The sequence below is a fragment of the Necator americanus genome, chromosome II (assembly GCF_031761385.1).
Source record: "Necator americanus strain Aroian chromosome II, whole genome shotgun sequence".
Classification (NCBI taxonomy): Eukaryota; Metazoa; Nematoda; class Chromadorea; order Rhabditida; family Ancylostomatidae; genus Necator; species Necator americanus.
In genome coordinates this window covers 40,270,622-40,285,317 of record NC_087372.1, presented here as the reverse complement: position 1 = coordinate 40,285,317, position 14,696 = coordinate 40,270,622, and the positions used below count along the sequence as shown (strand labels likewise).

The 14,696-nt window shown below is 31.5% G+C and overlaps 1 protein-coding gene across 1 annotated transcript; it reads left to right on the top strand.

The window, feature by feature from the left end:
• Positions 1-3,856: 3,856 nt before the first annotated feature.
• RB195_020896 (uncharacterized protein) lies at positions 3,857-7,272 on the top strand (the record flags this gene model as incomplete). Its single annotated transcript, XM_064189424.1, has 7 exons — positions 3,857-3,925; positions 4,125-4,196; positions 4,609-4,729; positions 5,373-5,488; positions 5,795-5,870; positions 6,433-6,532; positions 7,158-7,272. 7 exons carry the CDS (start codon positions 3,857-3,859, stop codon positions 7,270-7,272), a joined length of 669 nt encoding a protein of 222 aa, XP_064045305.1.
• Between the last annotated feature and the right edge of the window lie 7,424 nt (positions 7,273-14,696).

Sequence of the window (14,696 nt, the reverse complement as noted above, 5' to 3'; positions counted from 1 at the left end):
CTGAGAAATAGAGAAATAAAGAACACAAATTAATATACATACAATGTCTCCAGAAGAATGAAAAACTGGTCTTAGAAACTCTCCTGGAAAATTCTTTCGAAAACATAGTCATCACCCCAACATCACCTCATCTATTGGAAGAACGAATTTTTATAGATGGTGAATTTTTCTGGATAGATTTTATTCTGGAGTAGAATCTGTTGTTACCCGAGAAGAAGAGAAATTTATCTTCATTTCTGAAGAAAAGCTAACTGGATATGGCTAAAAAGACAGTATGTAGGCATCGAAATGAGGTTGTGTACATAATTGATCGAGAAAAAGAGCTGTTTCTCCCTCGTAGTAGGTGGATGAGGTCGATCAAATGGAAGAGAAGCATGATTTAATTAGTCGGGCAGAATGAGGGTAAGGATTCTCCGTGAGGCAGAAACAGATAACCTCCGCTTGAAAAAACACTCTTCCTAGAAGATAGGAATGGGGATATCAGACTAAAGAACAATTTTCAGAAATTTTCCTGGAACTGGATAAAAAATTATTTCTACGATTTTATATTTCTATTGAAGATGCTTCGACCACTAATTTACCAATAATCAGTTTATTTCATTCAATTTTAACCGCTCTCATGGCAAGAAAGATGGAAGATGGATCCGCATGGGACGAGACGAATCCTTGTGATACATACAGAAAAGTTATAAAATAAAAAAAAATAAAAAATGAAGATATATAATACATAAATAGTTCAGAATCTAACGGCATCTACAAAGTATGCTTGTGAGAAAAAAAAACAGAAACATTATGAAGCATAAAACGGTATACGCGCTTCCAGAAGCAACAATTTTATCACAGCATGGAATTTTAAACATTTTTTAAACTGGTGATTTTTTCCTCCTCGGGATGGCCTGCTTTCGTGTCTTAGTAGCACCAAAATTTCTTTTTTGTTACACTCAAAAGAGCAGTAATTAAAAATTTTAATTAAAACATAGAATTATAAGTATTCTGGGAACGTAATTGATATAGGATGCAGTGCCAGCCTTAACCAATCCCCTTAAGATGCCTTAACGCGTTCGACTTCAATTCAAAATCATTTAAGGTTTGTAAATGCGTATGCGGTCTGCTGGAGAAAGCAAAAAAAAGAAAAATAAATAAATAAATAGTTATCTGGTTTTGTCGGGACAGCAGAAATTATTACGCACAAAAGGAGTACCGGGGAAGGGAACAAGAAAAGATTTGCCCGGAACGAGCGAGAGAGAGCGAAGGAAAGAGGTTCCTTGGAAATCAGTGGCTAGTCAGATATCCGAAAATTTAAAGCTGTGTGGAACGTAGGATTTGACTCTGTTCATTGATTATTGATTCATTTTTTTGAATCACTAATTCCATTTTTTTTTCAGGAAGGAAGGAGATGAAATATCTGTTCTTTGTAAGGAAAAGTACAGTCACAAATATCTTAATAAGTAAGGATTACTTCAATCCCTTTGAAAAACAATGAAATTATTTTTTAATTCATCTGAACAGAGAAAACAAAACAATCTGGATGGTCGCCGCATCCATGAATTCGAAAGGATCACATGTTTACTTTTTTTCTCCTGTGAACAGCTGTAGTTGATTTGAACTCGCAAAAAAGAAGTTATTTACATATTGGTCAGAATGAAATATCCTATGAAATATTCCCTTCACAGGAACATTTACTGGACGAAAATGATTAATTCTCGGAAATTTTCACATCATAGTCAGATCCGGAAATCTTCGTGAGAATAAGTTACATGAATAAATAAATAAATAAATAAATAAATAAGTGTAGTTAGTTTTAAATAGTTAGCAAAAGCTTTTTTCGCAATCGCACAGGATCACATTCGTATCCGATTACATGTACATACATAAGTTTAAACTGTGACTTAAGATTTCTTCTTCTTTTTTTTCAGGAAGAAGAACATCAATCCTGCAACGAACGAAACAAGCACGAAAACTATGCGAAATTCTAGAATCTATATGTTTTTATTGTGTACACCGTGTTTGCAAGTTCACATACACATCTATCATGCTGCTAAAATTCCACAGATTGAGTTACAGTATAAAGGATAACGGATAAAGTGTGCTTGACGTTAATCAATCCGCTTGGGACCCACCACCACCACGTTCACTTCAATTTAGAATTGTTGGAGGTTTACGAATGTGTAATTGGCCTGTACAGTGACTTCCAGGGGCTAGCCAAAGGGTCAAGTCAGTGTTTTATCCTCTCAGACATGTCTGATACCAATTTATCGACTCCGAAGGGATAAAAGGCTTGGTGAGCACAGGAGCGGATTCGAACCTATTCGATCGATTGTGCAGACAGAGCGGAAGCTCTTACCGACTGCGCTACAATCGCTACTGGGTTATGGAGTAGAATCAAGAAAAAAAAATAGATAAAAATAAAAATATTCTTACAAATAAATATATACATACGTATAAATACATGTATAAAACATAAATATAAAATAATTTTTAAAACATACAGCATAGACATAAAATATCAAGTGGATATAATTTTCTATATACATATAAAAAATATATGCATTTGCACATAAATGTATGTGTATCTGATTAATTATTCTTTTTTTTCAAACCTAAAAGGTTACTGTTTTCTCTGCCTTTTTTTAAAGTTCGAGAAGCAAACAGAAGATAACGATGAGGTGTGAAATTTAGAACAACGCTATATTACCTAGAAAGTGATTTCATGCCAAGTGACTGCACATTTAATTATTCTGAATTTTTTCTTTTTATTTTTCTATATTTATTTTATGTTTCTATAGTTATTTTTATTTTTTATTTTTCTATATTTCCTTGAAAGTACTTTCAAGCCAAATGACTACACATTTAATTATTTTTAATTCTTTTTTTTTTGAAAGAAATTCGCCGTTACGTGTGAAATTCTGTAGCAGCTACAAACAAAGGTTGGTTCAAAGTTCTTCTTACAAAAAAAAAACCGAACTACTTCTTACAGAAAAAAGAAGAAAGAAGAAGAAGAAGAAAAAAAACCTAGGAAATGCTGCTTGTGTTATTTTCGTACTACGGTGGAACCAATTCCGCCAAAGTAGAGTGAAACACATTTGAAATGTTGTCGGAGTCTTGAAAATAGAAAAAAAGTAATAGAATAAGTAATAATAATACTAATACTATGATAATAAATAAATAATTAAAACAAAAATACTATAATAATACTAATAATAATAAAATAGTAATAAAATATTATTTAGATAGATATTTAGATAAATTTAGGCCAATTACACGTTCCTGAAAAACCTCAAACGATCCTGAATTGTGAAGTGAACGTGGAGGTGGGTCCCGAGGGGATTGATTACCGCCAGACACTTTTTGGTACCAAAAATAAACTGAAAAATAAAAATAATAAAACAAAATAATTTTGGTGCCAAAAATAAACTAAAAATTAAAGAATAAAATTAAATAAAACAACTTTAGAAATAAAAAAATAATATAGTTAAAATAATAATGTAAGAAAATATAACAATAGTATAATAAAAAAAGTGAAAATCGTCTACGCTCTCTAACTTTACCGAACTATCTTCATTACTGTACCACCCTGAGATCCGTGTATTGTTTGTGTCCATAGATAGAATACACAAGGTAACCTCAAACAACTCCAGAAACCCCATAAGCACTATTTGATCATTGATGACTCTCTGGTGATTAGTTGTCAGTTTACGGAGAGTTAACTACGACCGGTAACGAGGTTACGGCGGCTCGCTAACCTCAAAGGCGGTACGCGTAGGGTGATTAAGGGATCGGTGATAACGAGGTGAGATGCCAGTGGCAGAGCTCGGCTCAGTATAAAAGGTTAGCGTCCGGGAAAGTAGCGGATAAAATGTTCTACAACACGTCTCCCCAAAAAATAGACCGCCCTCCACCTGTTTATACGGTTTCTGTTATGGAGGTAAGGAAATTGGGGGAAAATTTCCGGAAATATTATGTAATTTTTGAGGCCAAAAATCCTTTATTCGTTTAATTTATTTATCTGAATATTCGTTTGAATGGGAGGTTTTAGCTCTATTTGTTCCACATAAAACTTGTATATTCTCATTGTTTATTTATTTATTTTTAATTATCATTTTTTATTTTTCTCGTATTTCCAGTCCCCGAAACGGATCAACGCTCGATCACTGAAATCAAACGATATAAAACTGGAATGGATTCCTTATACGAGAGTTAGTTCTACTTTTTTCTTTTTTTCTGGCTTTCTTTCTTTTCTGCTTTTTAAAATATACATTATATATACTTAAATACAAATATTTAAATATTTTTTCTTTTTCTTGCTAAATATAAGCAAAAAAACTCTACTAATACCTTAAAATCTTAAAAATTTTTTGAAAACGTTTGCAAAATGATACAGAACCCAATCCAGTGAAGGTCAGAGACAACCATTAGCGAGGTCAAAGTAATTTTCAACGAAATTTTTTTATTTTTTCAACATCGAACAACAAACACGTCGAAAATCTTTTATTTTAAATAATAAAATGAAAATAATATGTAATAATACAATAATAATACAAAATTTTTTAATAATTATCTAATCTAGTTCATTGGCAACAGGCTGTAAACAACTGAAAGAATTTTCAGGCGAATGCTATAACCTACGCGATTGTGGCGATAATTTCCCTGATCTACAATGGGACCTGCTTTGTGCACAATTTCGGACGAATGCCTTTGCAGAAGGTTGGAATCCTCGACGATATGTTCGGTATGTTCGCAGGAATATCTGTGTTTTTTCTCTTACTCCTTTTTTTTTATCTTCTTTTGCTTGCGAGAAACATTAGATGTGAATAGTTTTTTCCCCTACAGTACACGAAAAGTGAAAATTTGAACGAAATTTCATATTAAAAAAGTTCTCCTCATATGTATCGCTTTAAAAATATCGCTGGAATGTAGTTTTCGAAATTATTACAATATATTTCAAGACTTATCATAATTTTTTTTTTGGGAATTTTTTATTTTTATTTGTTTATTTTTATTACTTTAGGGCTTTTCTACCTTACTTTTTACTTCTCCGGAAAGATTTTATTGACTTCTGTGAAGAGAAATAGAGATGGGAAGATAGTCATCGATATAAAGCTTCTTCTATTATTTATCACTATGTAATATATATTTATTTGTTTAATTTTATTGTTTTATTATTATATTTATTATTTATTGCTATATTAAATATATTATATTAGATCCTTCTATAGATTTTTTGTTGGAATGAATTACTTTGTACGCTCTGCTGTTGTAAGGCTTATTGCATTCAAATACAAACATAAACAAGTACTTTTTAATAAAATTTTTTTAAATTATTTTAAATTAAGTTTTTTTGAAATTTTACATTGTAATTACTTCCATTTTAGGAGAAGAAGCACTGCTATACACAGTAGTCATGCAATGGATACTAATATTCGCTATATTCGCCGTAGGAATCGCTCTGGAACGTTCGATTCCACAACCGATGCATATTTTTCTATCGGTTTGTAGTTTGCCTATTTCTAATGCATTTAATAGCATCTTAAAAAAGGATTTAATTTATATTATATATAAAATTTAAAAGTTTAGCTGATTTAAATAGTATTTTTAAAGAAGTAGAAATACTTTTCGAGGCATTACGAGTCTTGTTTCTAGAAATTAGAGGGAATTTCTAGAGGTTCTAAACAATTGATTTTAAAAAAATAGGAGAAAATTGAATTAAAAAATTAACTTTAAAACAAATTAATGATTTAATGTTTGTGGAGGGTCGCTTCAGAGTTCTATAGCACAGATTTTTTTTTCGCTGCAGATGTTGGCAACTTACGGTAACATGGTGCTGTTTGCGATAAACGTTAGGAAGGTATACGATGGGATTATAAAAGCCGGTAAGTGATAAATTTCTAATGTTTTTATCTAAATTTGCACACGCTAAAAATGAGGAGATTTTGCCCTTCCGAAAATACTTCTCGTCCCTGAAATTAGCATCCGGACTCTGTGGATCTTCGGATATGGGAATTTGAAATATCAGGAGGCATGGATGTGGGTAGCAAAGGTCCCAGGGGAAGATTACTCCCTCCTACTACAATCGGTGGATTACGTAAAAATCTAGGTCACTACTGCGCGAGGTCAATTAGCCTTAGGGGCTCTCCTTAAGGTCATAGTAACACAACAGCAGTTTTGTTCGCATAATATTACCTAAAATTAAACTGGAACTCAAATAATTATAATAAATGATGATAATAAATAATAATAAATAATAATGAATAATAAGTATTTTACCGGAGAGAACAATTTTACAGATGATCTCAAATGCTAGAGATCTCATAAAGAGTTTTTTTTTTTATTATCAGGCTCTATGACAACAATAAAGTATTTTATTCTAGTTTTTTTTACAGAAAAAGTCTATTTATTTACTTGTTTGTTATATTTATGTTTATTCTCTTTCAGACGCTGAATATTTCATCTTCATCACTCTGCTGTTTCATTTATCTACTGCCCTTTGTGTATGCTACATTGTCGCCTTAAGTTACTACATGAAACAAAAAAGGTATGTAATTTTTAAATTTTACATCAAATTTTTACATCTATACCTATGAAATAATTTCTAAGCAAGCATCTAATTGTAAAAAAAAATTCTGGGAATATTTCTTGGCTCCGCTTAGGCTCAGCTGAGTCTTTTAAATTAGTCCGTAAACGTTTACAGATCAGAATTATTTGCAAATTATTAAATTTTATTTTTTTTAAATGAAATTAAAATTATTCCGAATGCGTTTGTCGGTCTTGGGCTTTACGTATTAGGAGGAAACGCGTGCTCTTCGCGCGACTTTTGCCAATCGATGAGGCGATAATCGATAGGGCGGTGGTGCGGGAATGAATTTTGTTCCAACAGCGACCAGCAGTAACACGATTGTGCAAAAATATGGAAAACTACAAGAAAAAAATAATGAAAAAAAACAGTTTCGAAAAGCATAGCGGCAACACCACCTTATCGATTATAGACGTATTGATTGGTGCAAGCGGGCAATGCATGTGATGAGGACATAACTTTCCGCGACAATTCAATACGTTCTGTGATAAAGTACATTCAGACTGAATGTAGTCTTTTATTTTTAGAAAATAAAATTTATGAAATACAAACTACATCGATGACGTAATATCGAAAATTTTTTTAGGTTGTATTGTTCCGACATCTTATCGAGTACCGCTCTTCACGCGAGGAAAAGGAAAGAAAAAGAACATTTAATGGCTGAGTACTCGATACCGTTAGAAATTACAGGACTACTGTGATAAGTAGTAGTTAGTTAGTTAATTAGTTTATGTGAAATTTCCTTGGTTAATAAGGTTTTTTTTGTTTGGATAATTTTGAAAATACGATGCGTAGATGTATGTATATTGTGGAATAAAAATGGCTGATTTTTTCGCGTGATCCTGGAAATTCCATGACATTGTCGTAGAGATGTCAGAGCAATGAAGTGAGACATCGATACCGCTGTTTTATTTCTAGCATAGTAAATCCAAGTCGACGAAGTGTTCCTAACTACGATTGAGTTGCTATTCCTAACTAATCTCCTATAATTTTTAATAGAACCTGACCAAATGAGACCTTAAGTTTTCGAAAAGGGAGGCATCCACATCCAAATAAAAGGCTCCAAATAAAATGTCGAGTCCATCTTAATTTCTTTTCAGCTTTTTCTCATTAAAAAGCAAAAATGACTAAAAAACGAAAAAATGAAGATGAAAAATGACTAAACAGAAACGTAGCGAAGTCTTATATTTGGTTTTTGATAGGGACCAAATAATACTATGAATTCTCGTAAGGGAAGCACCTATGTCAAGGACCAAAATAAAAAAAATACTGAGCATATATTGATATATTCTTTCTTGAGTTTATGAAATACAACATGTATTTACAAATACAATGTTTTTTCCCTTATTAAAAAGAAAAAAAAAACCAAAAATGACTAGGAAAACTTAGCGAAGTTTTGCGCTTGGTTTTTGACATGGAGACCAAATGATATTATACTACTCCTTTTTTCTGCATATAAATCCCTGGATTTTCAATTTAAATCCTTGTTTTTCCCTGAATTCACTCTTATTTCTACTGTTCTTCAAAGGCCTTTTCCCCGTATGTTAATCAACAAAACACATATGAAAGTTATTTTCTTTTTCACATGTGAAAACAGAGATCTGGCAGATGTAAATGTACCAGATGTCTGGAGCTGGTAATGTGGAAACATAACCATCTCCGCCAGGAGACCGCAGAAATAACAAGGATAACAAAAAAGATAGACTTACGAGAGTAATATATGTATTTATGCTTTTAAAATTTTTTTCTCGGTAAAAATCCAAGAACTTCAAGAAAATCCAAGAACTTGACTCATTTAGTGCTACACAAAACCATATGCGCATATTTTTATCCCATAGTTGTATCAGAACTTCAAATAATATAAAATAATTTTAAAAAAAAATAAACGAAATTGATCGATTGTTGCACTTGTCTAACACCAGTTACCAACTTGTAACATCACTTAAAAACTAGTTTATTTTTTCATATTATTTATTTATTTTATTTTATTGTTTTTATTTCATTTTTGGTACCAAAAAATTATTTTATTACCTATTTTATTTTTATTTTTTGTATTACTTATTTTATCTTTATTTCTTAGTTTATCTTTGGTGCCAAAATTATTATTTTTTATTTTTTATTTTTAGTTTATTTTTAGTGCCTAAAAAAACCTTATTTTATTATTCATTTTTAGTTTCCAAAAATATTTTATTTTATTATTCACTTTTTGTTTATTTTTAGTATCAAAATAAAAAAAAGCTAGAATATGAACGCTTTTCTTTTTGAAATTTCTAGAATGATAATATTTTTTCCATAGTAGGATCCACAAAAAGTATTGACATGGCGATCGATGCTTACTTTTTTCTTTTTACGATGGGATTCAGGAACACGAGCGGGATGTTCTCATAAAAGATTGATTGAGGACAATAAAGCTGCATAATAAGAAAGCGCTTCGGAATAATTAGGAGTTGGTCCAAGAGCGAAATGAACCGCATGGTCTAAAATTCCCTAATCTTTGCCGGTGAAAAAGCTGAATTACGAAGACTCAAGCAAAAAAACAGAGAAAGTCGGGCAAAAAATCTCAGCTTCCATTTGTATTTTTGGAAAATTGTAAGAGGAACATAATTTAAGATCCAGAAACATGAATTGCAGCACGAAACAATGAGCAGATGCAAAATTTCAGGGATGTTTTTGACTTCAATCAATGAAAATTCCCTACAGTGTGCTTCTAAAGAAAAAAAGAATAATTTAGTAAAATAATATAATAATAATAATATGTATAATAGAAGAGTGCATAGAGTATGCATATGAATATTTTATGTAATATTATATATATGTTAGTAAAATAGTAGGAATAATAAAATCATGCAGAAGAGGGCAAGAATAAATTCAATCCTTACGTGAAAAACGAATGCGAAGTAAATCTTCCAAAATGTGACGTATTGAGGTATACTGTAGGAATAAATTCTAATTTAAATAAACGACACAACAAATTTCTGAAGGAAGGCAGGCACAATTTTCACAATTTTACCTAAACAGGGCAGAAAATACACAATCTGTAGTGATGGAATTGAATTATTTGCAATTAAATCGGTTATTTTCAGATAACGAATTTTTTAAATTTAAATTAAATTAATTATTTTTTAGCTATATTTCACCTTTATTCGTTTCAAATTTCAAATGGAAAAAGACATAAAAATAAAGCTCAGTTGTACATGACAACATGTTAGAATTTAGTTAGAATTGACGATATACCAAAATTTTCCATTTCCATTTCTTTTTTTTTTTCTAAATTTAACATTTTGAAATTTTTTTCCTCTTAGCAACGTTGAAATCCCTTTTTGTTCATGTTTTCTGCGAAAATCGGTCGTTTTTTGGAAAGGGGTGGAAAAAAATTAGTCCCTCGAGTGAAGTAGATTAGTATTTTTTTCCTCCAATATTTTTCTTTTGTTTGCAATACATTAAATAAGAATTAATGAAAGGAAAAATCCAATTTCCTATGTCATTCGTAGCGCGTAGGGTGGTTTAGCATGCAGATATCCATGAAAAAAAGAATTTCTGCTAATGAATTCTTTTCCTGTTAGTGATAGATTATTAATTAGTAGCAAATAAATAGGTTGATGGGACGTAGGGACCTACAAATTTTGTGGAGGTTCTCGAAAAATTCCTGCTACACTGGTCAGAAAATCATTCGTGAATAAGGACAATAAAACATGGATTTCCTCGAAAGAAAGTTTAATGCGGGATTTTTTTAACCTGCATGGAAAAACTGTTCGAATCTCGTGATCTTCACCCTAAAACGAAACCCACCCACAAAAATCCCTACATTTGTGTCTTATTAAAGAAAACCAGAGAGGGTTCAAGCAGCTAAAAGGAAATTTTCTTGATATTTTTGTGATTATCCGGAACTACGGTAGCAGGGGATGGTTTTGATTTGACTTCAAAAACATTCAATATGATTTTTGGTGCCAAATACTTGCATTATATTTATTTTTTGTAAATATTGATATTATTTATTTAATTTATTTAGTTATAATTTTATGTTTAATTTAAATATATATATATATTATCGTATATTTGATGGGGTATAATGAAGATTGCAACATATTTCCTCTATTCTCCCTTGGAAAATCATATTCTAAAAAATTTTATTAAAAAATACAAGGAGAATCCATTCTAAAGAAACGAAAACTGTTGGGAATCAGAGGAAACTTATTTGGAAAACTAGCTGAGTTTCTTTTAAAAACAAAGTTATGGTTATTTAAATGTGATGTGAGTATAAACGAGTAGCAGAGCAAATTCTAGAACTATATCCATACATACAGTTCTGGAAAAAGACGTTAACTCCGAAAATTCTTTTTTTTCTACACTGCAAGACAAGTTTCTTGCACTTGTATTGGTTTTGGAAAATGGAATAAACTATGAAGCTTTTAGGAAGGAAAAACCAAATTTGATTCACGTTACATACGCGGTTACCGTTTCCACAAGGAAGAAAATTGAATAAAAGTGTATATAAGAATGCTAAATGGTGCAGGGCAAAATTTCTTGAGAATATTTCCATGGGAAAATATAAAGTTTGAAGGGGATTTTACAGCACTAATACCAATTGTAATATTGAGGTTTTGAAAATTTCAGATTTTTATGCGAACGTGCGCTACCGTAATGCAATACAGTACACATTATAGAAGTAGAAATGACCTTAATTACCTAAGTCACCTTAAGGACGACTCACGTGAATGCTTTACTTATTTATTGGTGGTAAAAAGGTCGTAACTCGTTTGTAAAGCACTCGTATCCACAATTTTGGTGGAAATTCAGGTTTAAAAAAAAAAGAAAATCCTAAAACCTTGAACACGTGGGACCACGAGTTCATATCGGTCTCAGCAGAAAAAAAGCGAATTTTTAAGGAAAAAAAAAACGAGGAAAAGAGCCGAAATTTTGATTAGAGAAGGACTGCAATGGGATCGGAGATGATCTGATCCAGTTTTCGTATCATTTTATCCTATCTTGACCTCAGCTTATCCGAGTACTGTATCTACAAGGAGCGTGGATAGCGAAATGACACCTCTATAAAATTTATTCTAAAATTTAAAGCTGTTTATCCTTATTTTTCTTTCTTAATTAAATATTTCTAAATTATTAATTAATTATTTCTAAGTTATTAACTAATATTATTTAATTATTTCTAACTTTACTTCTAACTTTTTATTTCTAACTAAACAAGTTAATCGCATTCCAAAACTTTCCATACCCTTTTCTCAATGAGCAGCGTAAAAAAGTAAACATGAATGACATGTAAATTAATTTGTGACCATCGTAAACACATCAGTTAAACAGGAAACACAGTAAACAGAAGTACAATATTATTTATATTTTTATTCGTCTTTTCATTTCAAAATCATCTGCATTCGCTTCATGCCTTCCTATACATTTTGGAATTTTTTTTTTTTTTGTGCAGAGAAGAAATCTTTAGAATATATTGATTAATGTGTAGAAGTGCGAAAACCTGAAAATAACGAAAATCATACTTTTCGGAGCTCAAATTTTGAATATTTATGGGATTCTCGCATTGGGGTGGATGACTGTCGGTTGTTTCAAAATTTTCGATCGATGGTACGACGATGGATGCCGGAAAGGCACAATCCAAGGATTTTTGCGGGAACTCGTACAGATAACATTACGGAAAACGTTCTTCCATGAATTTTTCCTAGGATTTTTGAACGGAAACGAAGGGAATCAACTCCATTTAAGTGTTCAGAATAGGTGAAAATCTCAGATACATAAAAAAAACAGTTCTTAGAAGTGATTTACCTTATCGATTCCTTAAAAATGAATAAGAAAATTTTCAGATTCTTATGCTAACGTAAATTACCGTATCGTAATACAATGCACATTATATAGAAGGAAAAATAACCTTAGTTACCTAAGCACCTAAAAAATTAGCCCCATTTTTGCAATTTAAAGAATTTCTTCTAATCTGGAGATGAAATTGCCACCAGGAAACCTAATCAGAAATGAGTAAAACTTGTAAAATAAAAGGAGGAAAAGAAATGAAGGAGAGAAAAAAAGCATGAGAATCCCCCTATATCATCCTCCCCGGAAAGAATGGCTGTGAGCAACGGCTGAAAACCCATAAACATGCCACTTTCTATGACTAAGATGAAGCGTTGAGTTCGAAAAGAACGAAAAGCAACAAAATGGATTTTTTTTGAAACAAACAAAACAAATTTATAGTAAAAAAAAGACCTTTAAAACAGAATCGCACCATAAAAGAATTCAATAAAAATAGAAGAAGGAGGAAAATATTGCGTGGTAAGTGCTAAGAGGCAAATCCCTACTACGAAGAATAGTTCAGAGATTTTCTTTTGAAAATATGCACGAGTAGGATAGAATTATAAGCAGTAGATGCAGAGTTAAGCACGATTTCTAGGATTTTACAGTAGGTTTATGGTCATTATTGGGGAAATAACGACATGAAATCCATGAAATGTGGATAGGGGCATTGGCTGAAGAAAATGATGGTATTTGGAACGAAATGCGACGTCAGTGTGGTTTGGTTTGAATTCTAATTTTGAATTACGTCAAAACACTTAAATAAATTAATGTTCTTTCCATCTCGGACGATTGAAGGAGGTTCGGAAGGTGTTCTAGTGAAGTCTCATGCGCATTTTACATATTTTACTACTTTGTGAAAAATATGCGATGCTTTGGCATGGTTTGAGTCAACTCGAACCACAAACTATAACAGAAAAATATAAAATTTAATTATAAAAGTTCAAGAAATCTCTTATCCCGAAATTACGCTCGGATTTCATGTCCCATCTGTGCTTTTCTTTTTTCAAAATTTTGACCACTTCATTCTGACCACTTTGAAGATATAAAAAATATAAGAAAAAGTGAGAACAAGGGAACAATCCACTAACTCCCCAAATTTAATTATTATAGTTTATATTCTAAAAACAATGAAGGTTCTATAAATAGAAATAACGGATACAGAGCATATGTGATTAGTAAAATAATGAAAATTCCTGCATTTCCTAAAATTTCTAGCATAATATACAGAATTCCAATTTATTCGTGATTTCTTTCTGTTCATTTTTTAAATGCTACTAGCACATTTTCTAAATTTCCTAATTTTAATTTCTAAATTTAGTAAAATAATAGTAGGAAACATCTAAAAAACGTTGGAAATTTCATGAAAATCCAAAATTGTTGACGTAGAAATCTTGTAGAGTGAATTTCAAATCTATGAGAGAAGAAAAATCGTAGACGAGAAAGTATGCACATACGTATATAAGAAATGTTCCCGGAAAAAATCACATCTATGAGTGTTTGGGGAGCAGATGTTTCGGTGTGGCTGATGTAACTCAACGTGAAAACGATCGGGAACAGGAAGGAATTCTTAAAAAGTCTCCTCGTTAAGTTAATTAACTCAAAAAGTGAAGCGAAATCGCAGACCACAGCAACATCTTCGTGCGTTCGTGCTTTAATTCCTCGTTTGTTGAGGGCGGGACATTTGTGGACTCTGTTGATGTGAAATGGGAGGAGCGGGGAAGAAAAAAACAACAAAAAATTCGAGATTTAAAAATCACAAAAGTCGAGGAGTCCTCCTTTCTTTCAGGGCCTCCACCTCCCCACAAGGTGGTCCTGAAAGAAAAGTCACAAGGTTCTTGATCAATTCATTTCCTATGGATTAATTTAATCATCGAAGGAGTGGTTCAAGTGTCCTACCATTAATTCCTGGATATGGTGAAGATATTCCTGGTGAAGATAATTCGAGGTAATTCGACATTTCAGCCAAAAAATGTGTAGAGACAAACTTTCTTTATGAAAGCAGAATATCCAGAATTCTAAATTATTCGTGGTTTCTCTTTTTTTTTCTTTTTTTTATGCTAGTAGCACATTTTGGCTTACCACAGACACAAATGTGTAAACAAATAAACATTTATCAAGTACACAGACATCATTTACGGTTCAAGATTAAAATTTTACATTATTATTACATTATCATATCTTTAAACTACGTACATTGTGGCATTTCCTATGAATATTTTTGTTTGGATTTCTTCTTGGATTTTCCATGAATATTTTCTATTCCTGATTTTTTTATGAACAAATTATTGGCTAGTTAACCGTTCCCTCGAGG